A 14821-nucleotide genomic window follows, 5' to 3' on the forward strand; every position below is an offset into this window, starting at 1 on the left:
CAACGTTCAACAATTGAATTGATCTCACTGAGTTGGAGTTCATATGAGGAGATTTGTCAATTGAAATCAACTCAATAGGCCCTAATCTATGGATTTCACATGACTGGCAATACAGATATGCATCTGTTGGTCACAGATACCATAAAAAAAAATGGGCCTCATGATCTCGTCACGATATTTTTGTGCATTCAAATTGCCATCGATAAAATGCTATTTTTTTTCATTATCTGTAGCTTATGCCTGCCCATACCATAACCCCACTGCCACCATGGGGTACTCTGCTCACAACATTGACATCAGCAAACTGCTCAACCACACAACGGCATCCACTTGGTCTGCGGTTGTGAGGCCAGTTAGACGTACTGCCAAATTCTCTAAAACAATGTTGGAGGCAGCTCATGGTGGAGAAATTAACATTAAATTCTCTGGCAACAGCTCTGCTGTCAGCATGCCAATTACAAGCATTGTGTTGTGTGACACAACTGCACATTTTTAAAGTGGACTTTTCTTGTCCCCCAGCACAAGGTGCACCTGTGTAATGATCATGCTGTGTAATCGGCTTCTTGATATGCCACACCAGTCAGGTGGATGGATTATCTTGGAAAAGGAGAATTGCTCACTGACAGGGATGTTTATTTTTATTTTTTATTTTTATTTTTCACCTTTATTTAACCAGGTAGGCTAGTTGAGAACAAGTTCTCATTTGCAACTGCGACCTGGCCAAGATAAAGCATAGCAGTGTGAGCAGACAACACAGAGTTACACATGGAGTAAACAATTAACAAGTCAATAACACAGTAGAAAAAAAGGGGGGGAGTCTATATACAATGTGTGCAAAAGGCATGAGGAGGTAGGCAAATAATTACAATTTTTCAGATTAATACTGGAGTGATAAATGATCAGATGGTCATGTACAGGTAGAGATATTGGTGTACAAAAGAGCAGAGAAGTAAATAAATAAAAACAGTATGGGGATGAGGTAGGTGAAAATGGGTGGGCTATTTACCAATAGACTATGTACAGCTGCAGCGATCGGTTAGCTGCTCAGATAGCAGATGTTTGAAGTTGGTGAGGGAGATAAAGGTCTCCAACTTCAGCGATTTTTGCAATTCGTTCCAGTCACAGGCAGCAGAGTACTGGAACGAAAGGTGGCCAAATGAGGTGTTGGCTTTAGGGATGATCAGTGAGATACACCTGCTGGAGCGCGTGCTACGGATGGGTGTTGCCATCGTGACCAGTGAACTGAGATAAGGCGGAGCTTTACCTAGCATGGACTTGTAGATGACCTGGAGCCAGTGGGTCTGGCAACGAATATGTAGCGAGGGCCAGCCGACTAAGAGCATACAAGTCGCAGTGGTGGGTGGTATAAGGTGCTTTAGTGACAAAACGGATGGCACTGTGATAGACTGCATCCAGTTTGCTGAGTAGAGTGTTGGAAGCCATTTTGTAGATGACATCGCCGAAGTCGAGGATCGATAGGATAGTCAGTTTTACTAGGGTAAGCTTGGCGGCGTGAGTGAAGGAGGCTTTGTTGCGGAATAGAAAGCCGACTCTTGATTTGATTTTCGATTGGAGATGTTTGATATGAGTCTGGAAGGAGAGTTTGCAGTCTAGCCAGACACCTCGGTACTTATAGATGTCCACATATTCAAGGTCGGAACCATCCAGGGTGGTGATGCTAGTCGGGCATGCGGGTGCAGGCAGCGATCGGTTGAAAAGCATGCATTTGGTTTTACTAGCGTTTAAGAGCAGTTGGAGGCCACGGAAGGAGTGTTGTATGGCATTGAAGCTCGTTTGGAGGTTAGATAGCACAGTGTCCAATGACGGGCCGAAAGTATATAGAATGGTGTCGTCTGCGTAGAGGTGGATCAGGGAATCGCCCGCAGCAAGAGCAACATCATTGATATATACAGAGAAAAGAGTCGGCCCGAGAATTTAACCCTGTGGCACCCCCATAGAGACTGCCAGAGGACCGGACAGCATGCCCTCCGATTTGACACACTGAACTCTGTCTGCAAAGTAATTGGTGAACCAGGCAAGGCAGTCATCCGAAAAACCGAGGCTACTGAGTCTGCCGATAAGAATATGGTGATTGACAGAGTCTAAAGCCTTGGCAAGGTCGATGAAGACTGCTGCACAGTACTGTCTTTTATCGATGGCGGTTATGATATCGTTTAGTACCTTGAGTGTGGCTGAGGTGCACCCGTGACCGGCTCGGAAACCAGATTGCACAGCGGAGAAGGTACGGTGGGATTCGAGATGGTCAGTGACCTGTTTGTTGACTTGGCTTTCGAAGACCTTAGATAGGCAGGGCAGGATGGATATAGGTCTGTAACAGTTTGGGTCCAGGGTGTCTCCCCCTTTGAAGAGGGGGATGACTGCAGCAGCTTTCCAATCCTTGGGGATCTCAGACGATATGAAAGAGAGGTTGAACAGGCTGGTAATAGGGGTTGCGACAATGGCGGCGGATAGTTTCAGTAATAGAGGGTCCAGATTGTCAAGCCCAGCTGATTTGTACGGGTCCAGGTTTTGCAGCTCTTTCAGAACATCTGCTATCTGGATTTGGGTAAAGGAGAACCTGGAGAGGCTTGGGCGAGGAGCTGCGGGGGGGGGCGGAGCTGTTGGCCGAGGTTGGAGTAGCCAGGAGGAAGGCATGGCCAGCCGTTGAGAAATGCTTGTTGACGTTTTGATAATCATGGATTTATCGGTGGTGACCGTGTTACCTAGCCTCAGTGCAGTGGGCAGCTGGGAGGAGGTGCTCTTGTTCTCCATGGACTTCAGTGTCCCAGAACTTTTTTGGAGTTGGAGCTACAGGATGCAAACTTCTGCCTGAAGAAGCTGGCCTTAGCTTTCCTAACTGACTGTGTGTATTGGTTCCTGACTTCCCTGAACAGTTGCATATCACGGGGACTTTTCGATGCTATTGCAGTCCGCCACAGGATGTTTTTGTGCTGGTCGAGGGCAGTCAGGTCCGGAGTGAACCAAGGGCTGTATCTGTTCTTAGTTCTGCATTTTTTGAACGGAGCATGCTTATCTAAAATGGTGAGGAAGTTACTTTTAAAGAATGACCAGGCATCCTCAACTGACGGGATGAGGTCAATGTCCTTCCAGGATACCCGGGCCAGGTCGATTAGAAAGGCCTGCTCACAGAAGTGTTTTAGGGAGCGTTTGACAGTGATGAGGGGTGGTCGTTTGACTGCGGCTCCGTGGCGGATACAGGCAATGAGGCAGTGATCGCTGAGATCCTGGTTGAAGACAGCGGAGGTGTATTTGGAGGGCCAGTTGGTCAGGATGACGTCTATGAGGGTGCCCTTGTTTACAGAGTTAGGGTTGTACCTGGTGGGTTCCTTGATGATTTGTGTGAGATTGAGGGCATCTAGCTTAGATTGTAGGACTGCCGGGGTGTTAAGCATATCCCAGTTTAGGTCACCTAACAGAACAAACTCTGAAGCTAGATGGGGGGCGATCAATTCACAAATGGTGTCCAGGGCACAGCTGGGAGCTGAGGGGGGTCTGTAGCAGGCGGCAACAGTGAGAGACTTATTTCTGGAGAGAGTCATTTTCAAAATTAGTAGTTCGAACTGTTTGGGTATAGACCTGGAAAGTATGACATTACTTTGCAGGCTATCTCTGCAGTAGACTGCAACTCCTCCCCCTTTGGCAGTTCTATCTTGACGGATGATGTTATAGTTGGGTATGGAAATCTCTGAATTTTTGGTGGCCTTCCTGAGCCAGGATTCAGACACGGCAAGGACATCAGGGTTAGCAGAGTGTGCTAAAGCAGTGAGTAAAACAAACTTAGGGAGGAGGCTTCTGATGTTGACATGCATGAAACCAAGGCTTTTTCGATCACAGAAGTCAACAAATGAGGGTGCCTGGGGACATGCAGGGCCTGGGTTTACCTCCACATCACCCGCGGAACAGAGAAGGAGTAGTATGAGGGTGCGGCTAAAGGCTAACAAAACTGGTCGCCTAGAGCGTTGGGGACAGAGAATAAGAGGAGCAGGTTTCTGGGCATGGTAGAATATATTCAGGGCATAATGCGCAGACAGGGGTATGGTGGGGTGCGGGTACAGGGGAGGTAAGCCCAGGCACTGGGTGATGATGAGAGAGGTTGTATCTCTGGACAAGCTGGTTCTAATGGGTGAGGTCACCGCATGTGTGGGAGGTGGGACAAAGGAGGTAACAGGGGTATGAAGAGTGGAACTAGGGGCTCCATTGTGAACTAAAACAATGATAACTAACCTGAACAACAGTATACAGGCCATATTGACATTTGAGAGAGACATACAGCGAGGCATACAGTAATCACAGGTGTTGAATTGGGAAAGCTAGCTAAAACAGTAGGTGGAACAACAACAGCTAATCAGCTAGCACAGCAAACAGCAGGTAAAATGGCGTTGACTAGGCAACAGGGCCGACAGATAAAACAAACAAGCAGAATGGAGTACCGTGATTAATGGACAGTCCAGCGTGCATCAGCTATGTAGCCAAGAGATCAGTGTCCAGGGGGCAGCGGTGGATGGGCAGGGAAGCTGGACTGGCGAGTGTTATCCAGGTTAAAAAAACTAACAATGACTAAATAGCTTGTAGCTAGTTAGCTGGTTAGCGTCTGGAGGTTCTAGAGTGTGTTCTAAAAATTTAAAATAATAGCGATTCCGTATCACATTGGGTGAGGCAGGTTTCCGGAAGGTATAAACAAATTAAAAATCAAAAAGAGATAGAGAGTAAATATGGGTCTAGTGAGTGTTTGGGACGCGGCGATTCAGACGGTTAGCAGGCCTGTGCTAACAAGCTAACAGTTTGTAGGCCCGGGCTAGACAAGGTAGCGGTTAGCGGACCGGAGCTAGACAAGCTAGCAGTTAGCAGGCCGAATTAGCAAGCAGGGAGATAGCGAGGGCTAGAGAGTAGCCTTTGGGGACGTCGCGATGGGGTGAGTCTGTTTATTCCTCTTCATGCGGTGACATCGATAGACCGGTCGTGGGCCCGGGTATTGTAGCCCAGGAGTATGCTTATAGGTGCTCTGGCCGGGCTAGCTTCAAGCTAAGTGGGTGGAAACGCTAGCTAGCTAGTTGTGAAGATCCAGCTGAAAAAATGTTCCGTTTGCGGTGGGAATCCGGGGATGAATCCGGGGATGAAAAATAAATAGGTCCGTTATGCTCTGGTTAGAGTCGCATTGTTCGAACTGGCGAGAGCTTTCCGGGCTGAAGGTTAGCTGATGACCGGTTAGCTGAAGACCGCTAGCATAGCTGGTGGTTAGCTGGCTAGCTTCAGTTGAGGGGTTCCGGTTCCGAAGTAAATATAAATACTTTAGGAAAAATAGCTACATTGGGTGAGGCGGGTTGCAGGAGAGTATTTGGAAGCTTAGGTTTAGCAAAATGTTTTTAAAGATATGCGAAGAAAAATATGTAAAACGAAAAAGAGACGATATATACAGGGAACACGATACGACAGGACGACCTACTGCTACGCCATCTTGGAGAAATGTAAAAACATTTGTGCACAAAATTTGAGAGAAATAAGCTTTTTGTGCATATGGAACATTTCTGGGATCTTTTATTTCAGTTCATGAAACATAGGACCTTTACATGTTGCGTATATATTTTTGTTCAGTATAAAAGGTTAATTAAAGCCAAACAACAGAGAGTGAATAACAGACAAAGAGCAGAGTGAATTGTCCATTTTCATTTCGAAGGATTAGAATGGTTGATGACAGAAATGATTGGTGATGCGCAACAATGATATGTACTGAAGATAACATTTTACAAATTGCACTTGAAGCCCCTCTAACGGTAGTTTCACTTCCTCATTCCCAGTAAATGTTTTGCCTGAAAACGGACACGTAGGCAGTATTTCCTTATTACGTAACTATTAGGACATGTTCCCAAGGCCAGTAGGAAAATGTCTGACCAGTGTGTGTCTCATTCCATGTATTACACTATTACCCTTAACATGTGTTCTTTGCTTCAATAACATTTAAATCAAATCTAGGCCTATGCTCTGCTTCAATAACATTCTCTGATTCCCGGTAGCAGTACAGCTGAGCCACTGGTTGATCAAACAGGAGATTACAGCACACACGGCCAACAGGTCTATTACATAAGCAGCATGTATTATATATGCTAGTTGGATAGTGTCTTTGATTCTAGCCCCCGTGTGTGTGTGTGTGTGTGTGTGTGTGACTATGGGAGATACAAGATGATCTGTACTGTACTGAGGTCTGGGAGGAAGCCTGAGGACTGGGTGCGACAGCTGCCACATCATACTCTCAAGAGTCTCCAGTTGCTTTTTCGATTCTCCCCCCTTCTCACCCAAAGTGTTCATTCCCCCCCCCCTCTCAAAGATACAAAAGCATTAGATTAGCGAGGGGAAATTAACAAGGGCACACTTCGGGGAGAAGGGAACAGACAGAATGGGAATTGGGCTCCATTTTCACCCTGAGAAAGCCGGTCCCATCATAGGATCCCACAGGGAGGGAGGGGAGGACAAGGGGGTAGAGTTGAGAGGAAAGAAAGAGTGGCAGAGATAGAAGGATGTTGCCAGATACAGAGGAAGATTTGAGGTCACACAGAAATGCTGTGTGAAGAAAGCACGAAAGCTTTACAGTGACAAGACAGAATCGCTGATTAGTAATACAAAATCACTGATACCATGTGTCCTCACTTAACACTTGTCACTTAGACATGTTCTGGTACTTTGGCGACTATGAAAGTATTTTCTAAACCTCCTGCTTTGGGCTGGATGTGTCAATGAAGTTCATACAGGCATAATCTATGAGCAGAATGACTGTTTCACCTCAATTAGCCACGAAATCCCTAGTTTGAAAGCCACTGTTACATTTGAGTGACAGCTAGCAAGAGGCCTGCCCAGCATTATCCAATGAGGTTGCAGGGCGGGCTCAGTGGACACAGCAGAGAGTAAGAACGTGGTGCACATATGTAACGTAGTACCCAGTTTTCAGGGGGACCACATTTGGCTCGTGAGTGCTACTTTCAGAACTACTGGCTAAAAAGTGTACAAAAGTACCAAACCAAATGTCTTTAACATTTTAATACTTAAAGGAAAATTCTATCCAAAAAAACAATATTTTGGTATTTGCTTCATTAGTCCATTGTTGATATAGTCACAAAAGCATTTGCATGCCAGCAATCAAGTTTTCAAGGTGTATAACTTTACAGAAATACAGCCGGTGTGATGCATTTTGCATCATAGTTTTCCTTTAACACTTGAGTGGAATTTATTGTTGGGACAGCTTTTGTTTGGTTTCAGTGGTATGAAAGATTTGACCACTATGTCAAATAGAAGCACTTGGCACTTGAAATATCACAGGGGGTCAAGAGCCCAATTCTGGAGGACTATTGTGAGAGGGGTGTATTCAACGCCCACCCGTGGCCTGTTGGCAAGAGATTAGCAAGGCATCTATTTAGGGTCACAGGTCAAGTGAGCCCTCAAGAGCCCCAAGTGGACCTCTATCAGAATTTTGGGGTACCCCTGCCCCCTCCTTCGGTTTTGTCTCGTGACTCAAAGAGTGGGGTATTTTATCTCTGAATGGCGATGCTGATGATGTCATGGGTGAGCGATGGGCTTGACATTAGGAATGTCCACTCCACCCAGTCAAAGGCATTCCTTGCCCACACAACTGATGTTCGCTATACACTATAAACAACAGTCTTTATCATTCAAACAAAACGTGTAGATCTGTAGGTCCCAAATGGTGTGGCTCAAAGAAAGACTTCCACCAGAAAGTTCCACCAATTAGAAACCACAGAGGCTAGGACTTTGGGAAACAATGCAAAACTTCTCCCTCTTATTATTAAGTAAATGCATTTTTTTGAAGAAGAAGAAGGCTGGGACAATGGATGGATTACACCTCATTTTGTGTTCATTTTGTGAGAAAATGACCTCAAAAAGGCCATAACATTAGCTTTTAGCCTTCGGTGGAACATTACCTAAGGGTCTGTGATGAGCCTGCATGCTTTAAAAAAAAATATATATATATATTTGTTAATTCCTATCTCGGCTACGTTGTTCTCACAAGCAGTGTCTCTTTTATATGTGCTCCTTACTGTTCTAAAAGGAGCTATAGGATAATTTGAGATAAGGAATCATCAACTACGTAGCCTCGAGTTTAGAGCTTTGGGCCAGTAACCGAAAGGTTGCTGGTTTGAATATCGGAGCCGAAAACGTAAAACAATAATAAGAATCTCAATCATTTCAAATCTTGCTACCATTTGTATACGATCACCTGTCGGAGTAGATTTACAAAATTAAAATCTCTTGGAGTTGATATCCTGTTGTTTTTACAGTCTTTTATGTCCAACAATGAAGAGAGAAAAAAATCAATGCTCTGAAACATTGGGGGCCAAATAAAACCACCCACTGGCCAAATTCGGGCCGCCAGTTGGCGAATCCTGTTTTATATGATATTTTATTGAACTGTAGCACAGACATGTGGCTTTGCTTCGTAGCTCACTGACCTTCTTCAGCACACTGTCCAGTGTCTCGGGGCGGCTGATGTCGAAACAGATGAGCACAGCGTCAGCGTCGGGATAGGCTAGCGGCCGCACATTGTTGTAGTAGGACGAGCCTGTGGACAAACGACAACACACAACACGTCATTCCTTTTGAATATCCAATTTGGTCAAATATGAAAGGACATGTATCATGGAACATAAATATTTTTAGGTAAGCAAGCTTTGCATGTTTAGCTTACACATTGCGATGTGAAATAATATTGTTTTTGACCCACCTAAAAAACAACTTCACTATCATGACTGCTTCAGACATTTGTTGTGTAGTGGGGGTGGCTCGCCGCACTCATGTGTAACCTTGCTCAAGACCTGACAACTCCCAGATCTAATGTCAAGGCTTTAGTTTATGGTTACAACTGTGTAAACACTCCTTTTTGATGGAGCGTTCAACAGAATTGACACCCTGTATTTCGGTAGGGTGTTTGTCAGGGGGCTCTCTCTGAACTGACCATTGTGACCGGTGTGTGTGTGTGTGTGTGTGTGTGTGTGTGTGTGTGTGTGTGTGTGTGTGTGTGTTTCAAGTTTCAAAGTTTGTTCGCCATGTCCAACAGGTGTAAAACAGTACAGTGAAATTCCTACCTTCAGAGCTCTTTCCCAACAATGCAATGATCATCATAACAATAATAGTGCCTTCAGAAAGTATACCCTTTGACTTATTCCACATTTGGTTGTGTTACAGCCTGAATTCAAAGTGTATTCAATAGATTTTCTTTCCGCACTTACACTACCAATCAAAAGTTTTAGAAATGAAAGACTTAGAAATGTCCTCATCAATTGATCAGAAATACAGTGTAGACATTGTTAATGTTGGAAATGACTATTGTTGCTGAAAACGACTGATTTTTAATGGAATATTTTCATACCTGTACAGAGGCCTATTATCAGCAACCATCACTCCTGTGTTACAATAGCACGCTGTGTTAGCTAATCCAAGTTTATAATTTTAAAAGGTTAATTGATCATTAGAAAACCCTTTTGCAATTATGTTAGCACAGCTGAAAAGTGTTGTTCTGATTAAAGAAGCAATAAAACTGTCCTTTAGACTCGTTGAGTATCTGGAGCATCAGCATTGGTGGGTTCGATTACAGGCTCAAAATGTCCAGAAACAAGGTACTTTCTTCTGAAACTCGTCAGTCTATTCTTGTTCTGAGAAATTAAGGCTATTCTATGTGAGAAATTGCCAAGAAACTTAAGATCTCGTACAAAGCTGTGTACTACTCCCTTCACAGAACAGTGCAAACTGTCTCTAACCAGAATAGAAAGAGAAGTGGGAGGCCCCGGCGCACAACTGAGCAAGAGGACAAGTACATTAGTGTCTAGTTTGAGAAACAGATGCCTCAGAAGTCCCCAACTGGCAGCTTCATTAAATAGTACCCGCAAAACGCCAGTCTCAACGTCAACAGTGAAGAGGCGACTCCAGGATGCTGGCCTTCTAGGCAGAGTTGCAAAGAAAAAGCCATATCTCAGACTGGCCAATAAAAAGAAAAGATCAAGATGGGCAAAATAACACAGACACTAGACAGAGGAACTCTGCCTAGAAGGCAAGCATCCCGGAGTCGCCTCTTCACTGTTCACCATGCTCAATGGGATAGTCTATGTCAGCTTTTATTTAGTATTTTTTTCATCTACCAATAGGTGCTCTTCTGCAAGACATTGGAAAAACTCCCTGGTCTTTGTGGTTGAATCTGTGTTTGAAATTCGCTGCGTGACTGAGGTACCTTACAGATAATTGTATGTGTGGGGTACAGAGATGAGTTAATCACTTAAAAAATCCCGTTAAATACTATTATTGCACACTGAGTGAGTCAATGCAACTTTTTAATTGACTTGTTAAGCAACTATTTACTCCTGAACTTGCTTTCCATTAGAAAAGGATTAAAGACTTGACTCAATAGATGTCAGCTTTTTATTTCTTATGAATTCATCAACATTTTTAAAAACATGTTTACACTGACATTTAAGGGGTTTTGTGTGTGGAAGCGTGACAAATAATGATATTTAATGCATTTTGAATTCAGGCTGTAGCACAACATGTATTTCCTGGATGGCTGGGAGCTCGCCCCCTGTAATGCGCTGGGCCGTCTGCACCACCCTCTCTGTAGGGCCATCCGGTCAGGGGCAGTGTAGTTGATGTACCAGATGATGATACAACCAGTCAGGATGCTTTCAATGGTGCAGCTGTAAAAGTTCCTGAGGATCTGAGGGGCCATGCCATATCGTTTCAGCCTCTTGATGAAGAAGAGGCGTTGCTGTGCTGCCTTCATGACTGTTCTGTTGTGAGGGGACCGTTCTGGTGTGAGTGACGTGGACACCGAGGAACTTGAAGCTCTTGACCCTTTCCTCTGAGGCTCTGTGGATATGGATGGGAGTGTGCACCCCCTGTGTTTCCTGTGGTCCACAATCAGCTCCTTGGTCTTGCTGACGTTGAGGGAGAGGTTGTTGTCCTGGCACCACACTGCCGGTTCTCTGACCACCTCCCTGTAGGCTGTCTCATCGCCATTGGTGATCAGGCCTACCATCGTCGTATTGTCAGCAAACTTGATGATAGTTGGAGTTGTGTGTGTGGCCACACAATCATGGGTAAACTGGGAGTACAGTAGGGGGCAAAGCATACACCCCTGTGGGGGCCCCCGCTTTGCGGGTCAGTGTGGTGGAGGTGCTGTTGTCTACTCTCACCACCTGGGGTCAGCCCGTTAGGAAGTCCAGGATCCAGTTGCAGAGTGAGGTGTTCAGTCCCAGGGTCCTGAGCTTGGTGACAAGCTTGGAGGGCACTATGGTGTTGAATGCTGAGCTGTAGTCAGTGAACAGCATTCTGTGTGTGACCTGTGTGACCTGTATGTGGGGGTACTAGGGGCCACATTCCTGTGCTGAACTGAATGTGTGGGGGACAATCCCCCCTCCACTGCCCCTATTGTAACCCCCGCTGTGTCCTTTGTCACCACTGCACAAGGTTTTGGGCACTACAACAAAAACTGTCCAGGAGAGAATGTGCAGAGACATGGCTGATTTTTGCTATAGCACCCCCCCCCCCCCCACACACACACCCAAACACACACATTTGTATATATTTTTACATTTTTTTATCTTGTCTCTTATTTACATTGTGTCTCCATGTTTTGTTCAGTGCATATTTACATATTATGCTGATCACACACACACACACACACACACTCATACATGTAGAGTACACTATGTTCTGTGCAAATATTTGTCACATTCAAACATTGCCATTTTGTTATTACAACTTTCTCACTGTCTATCAGAGTATGCGCCTGTGTCTGCCCCAGTGCCGATGTTTCATAGCGAGTGAGTCATGCTCAAGACAGATCGCGGGAGACTATGCTTGCGAATGGATTTAGAATATTGATGAGCGGCGGTTTGGACGTTGAGTTTGCATCGTCTCAATGCTCATTTTGGCCAAAACACTTGCAGACTTGAGTGATCACTATCGAACACAACAGCAAGTGGCCACTCGATAAAGAGCTAGGGGCCAAGTGTCCAGTTTGAGATTCGACCTATGACTGTGGTATATAGAAATTCAGCAGTCAACGCAATAGGGCCATATCCTGTATTGTGAATTTAAGTCGAATTTTATGAATTTTTCTTATAGTTTTAAAAGGAAACGGATGTAAAAAAAAAAAATTTAAAAAAAATGTCCCATCCCGTGTGTGCGTGCGCGCGCTTCTCCTTCCGTGCGTGTGTGCGTTCCAATGCCCAGGTGTGTGTGTGTGTGCTCGATACATGTGGCAGTGTGTGTATGGACAGAAAAGGTCAGACTAAAGGCCATACCCTTTCTCTCCTCTTGTCTCTCTCTCTGAATAACTCCTGCTCCTGGGTTTCAGAATGAGACGGCAGTCTGGAGAGGAAAAGATGAGGAATGTAGAAGGGAGGGGTGGAAACAGAGAAAGGAAGGCGAAATAGAGGTGGGACTGAGAGGGAAACGGATGGAGGAGGGAGACTCTCCTTCCTCTTTGCCCTCCTTCCTCCCTTCTTTTCTCAACACTCTCCCTAAATCAGATCTCTTCAGAACCCACCAGTAGGGGATAAGCCAGAGTGTTCCTAACACACTGGGGCTTTCCCATAAGGCAGTCATTAGACACACAGCAGAGGCCCGGGCCCCTATTGGCCCCTTACCGTCCCCATAAACCCCCCTTGTCCCAGTCCCCACAAACCACAGCCCACCATGCACCATCCTCCCTCACCAGCTGCAGCACAGCTTCTCACTGTACCAGCTTGCCTGGCACAGATGACAACACTAGGCTACAGCAAAACATAAGTCAACTTCACTGTTGCGTAGTTTTGTTGTTGTTTTCAACGGTTTGATCTAAACTACAACTGTTTAAAACAAAAAAATTATGATGATGTCATGTATAATTGCTGCTGGATTGTGAGTTTACTCAGCATTTGGGCATATAGTTGAATTGAATTGTTTACTGCATTTTAGGTTGAGTGAATATATAATTCGATTTGAGAATTTATTCTACCTTATTTAAATATTACTCAGTGTGCCTTGCATTTCCAGTGAATTGTAATTACCATCCATGACTGTATTTGTTAGTGACAGAGACATGGTTATTGTATTAAAAGGCTTTCAGTCCTGTAGCTTTCACCAAGTGAGTGTCTAAGTGAATATTTTATCTTTAAAACTAAAAAATGTTGACAACACATGACGTATATCATAAGGCCTTTCTTTGAGGGCCTAGTTACACCCTAACACAGTGAGTGGTCTGAAAGCCCTGGTTTACAGGCTGCATCAAGCCTGCAAGTCACATTATGCTGCATGTAGGCTGCATTTAGACAGGCATCCCAATTCTGATCTTTTTTCTACTAATTGGTCTTTAACCAATCACATCAGATCTTTTCATATCAAATATTTTTCAGAGCTGATCTGATTGGTCAAAAGACTAATTACTGGAAGAAAATATCAGAATTGGGCTGCCGGTGTAAATGCAGCCATAGTGATGTGTAATTCTATTGGAATCCAGTCAGAGTAAAGATATCCAACAACTGGAACTTTTAATGAACCGCAACCTGCATTGAGAATGACTGCCGGGGTAGTTAAGATTGACCTAAATCATATAAACTCGAAATGTTTAGTTAGTTTAGAAAAAAGTACACTACCGTTCAAAAGTTTGGGGTCACTTAGAAATGTCCTTGTTATGCCTAGAAGGCCAGCATCCCGGAGTCGCCTCTTTACTGTTGACGTTGAGACTGATGTTTTGCGGGTACTATTTAATGAAGCTGTCTGTTGAGGACTTGAGAGGCATCTGTTTTTCAAACTAGACACTCTAATGTACTTGTCCTCTTGCTCAGTTGTGCACTGGGGCCTCCCACTCCTCTTTCTATTCTGGTTAGAGACAGTTTGCACTGTTCTGTGAAGGGAGTAGTACACAGCATTGAACGAGCTCTTCAGTTTCTTGGCAATTTTTCGCATGGAATAGCCTTCATTACTCAGAACAGGAATAGACTGATGAGTTTCAGAAGAAAGTTCTTTGTTTCTGGCCATTTTGAGCCTGTAATCAAACTCACAAATTCTGATGCTCCAGATACTAAACTAGTCTAAAGAAGACCAGTTTTATTGCTTCTTTAATCAGAACAACAGTTTTCGGCTGTGTTAACATGATTGCAAAAGGGTTTTCTAATGATCAATTAGCCTTTTAAAATTATAAACTTGGATTAGCTAACACAACGTGCCATTGGAACACAGGAGTGATGGTTGCTGATAATGGGCCTCTGTATGCCTATGTAGATATTCCATTCAAAATCAGTCGTTTTCAGCTGCAATAGTCACTTACAACATTAACAATGTCTACACTGCATTTCTGATCAATTTTATTTTAATTGACAAAAAATGCGCTTTTCTATCAAAATCAATGACATTTCAAAGTGACCCCAAACCTTTGAACGGTATTGTATGTTAAATATGTTTGTGTTGCATAAGATCGATCAACTAATCAAAGTACATCCCAAAACACATATTTAACATACACTACCGTTCAAAAGTTTGTGGTCACTTTGAAATGTATTGAAAGAAAAAAACAAATCTAACTTCGAGCAGACTTTGTTGAGTAAATAAACACATTAGCTTAAATTCTTGTTCTTTTGAAGTCCACTCAACTCACAGAATAATGCTGTTTGAGCATTTGGTTAAATTGACTTTTTTTTTGTGTCGCTAAACTTAACAGTTTTTTTACGGCTCTTAATAGCTCAAAACTGTTGTAGTATACTAGTGATTCATCCCAAATGGCACCCTATTCCCTATAAAGTGCACTACTTTTGACCAGAGTACT

At 44.0% G+C, this 14821-nt stretch overlaps 1 protein-coding gene across 1 annotated transcript in view; it reads right to left on the reverse strand.

Annotated features, from left to right (window-relative positions):
- Window positions 1–14821, reverse strand: part of LOC118364796 (rho-related GTP-binding protein RhoN-like) — a 73191-nt gene that overhangs the window by 10485 nt on the left and 47885 nt on the right. Inside the window, exon 3 of the mRNA XM_035746519.2 lies at window positions 8478–8587. Within this exon, the coding sequence (XP_035602412.1) occupies window positions 8478–8587 (110 nt within the window). The remainder of the gene's footprint in view (window positions 1–8477; window positions 8588–14821) is intronic.

Source organism: Oncorhynchus keta, chromosome 3 (assembly GCF_023373465.1).
Source record: "Oncorhynchus keta strain PuntledgeMale-10-30-2019 chromosome 3, Oket_V2, whole genome shotgun sequence".
Classification (NCBI taxonomy): Eukaryota; Metazoa; Chordata; class Actinopteri; order Salmoniformes; family Salmonidae; genus Oncorhynchus; species Oncorhynchus keta.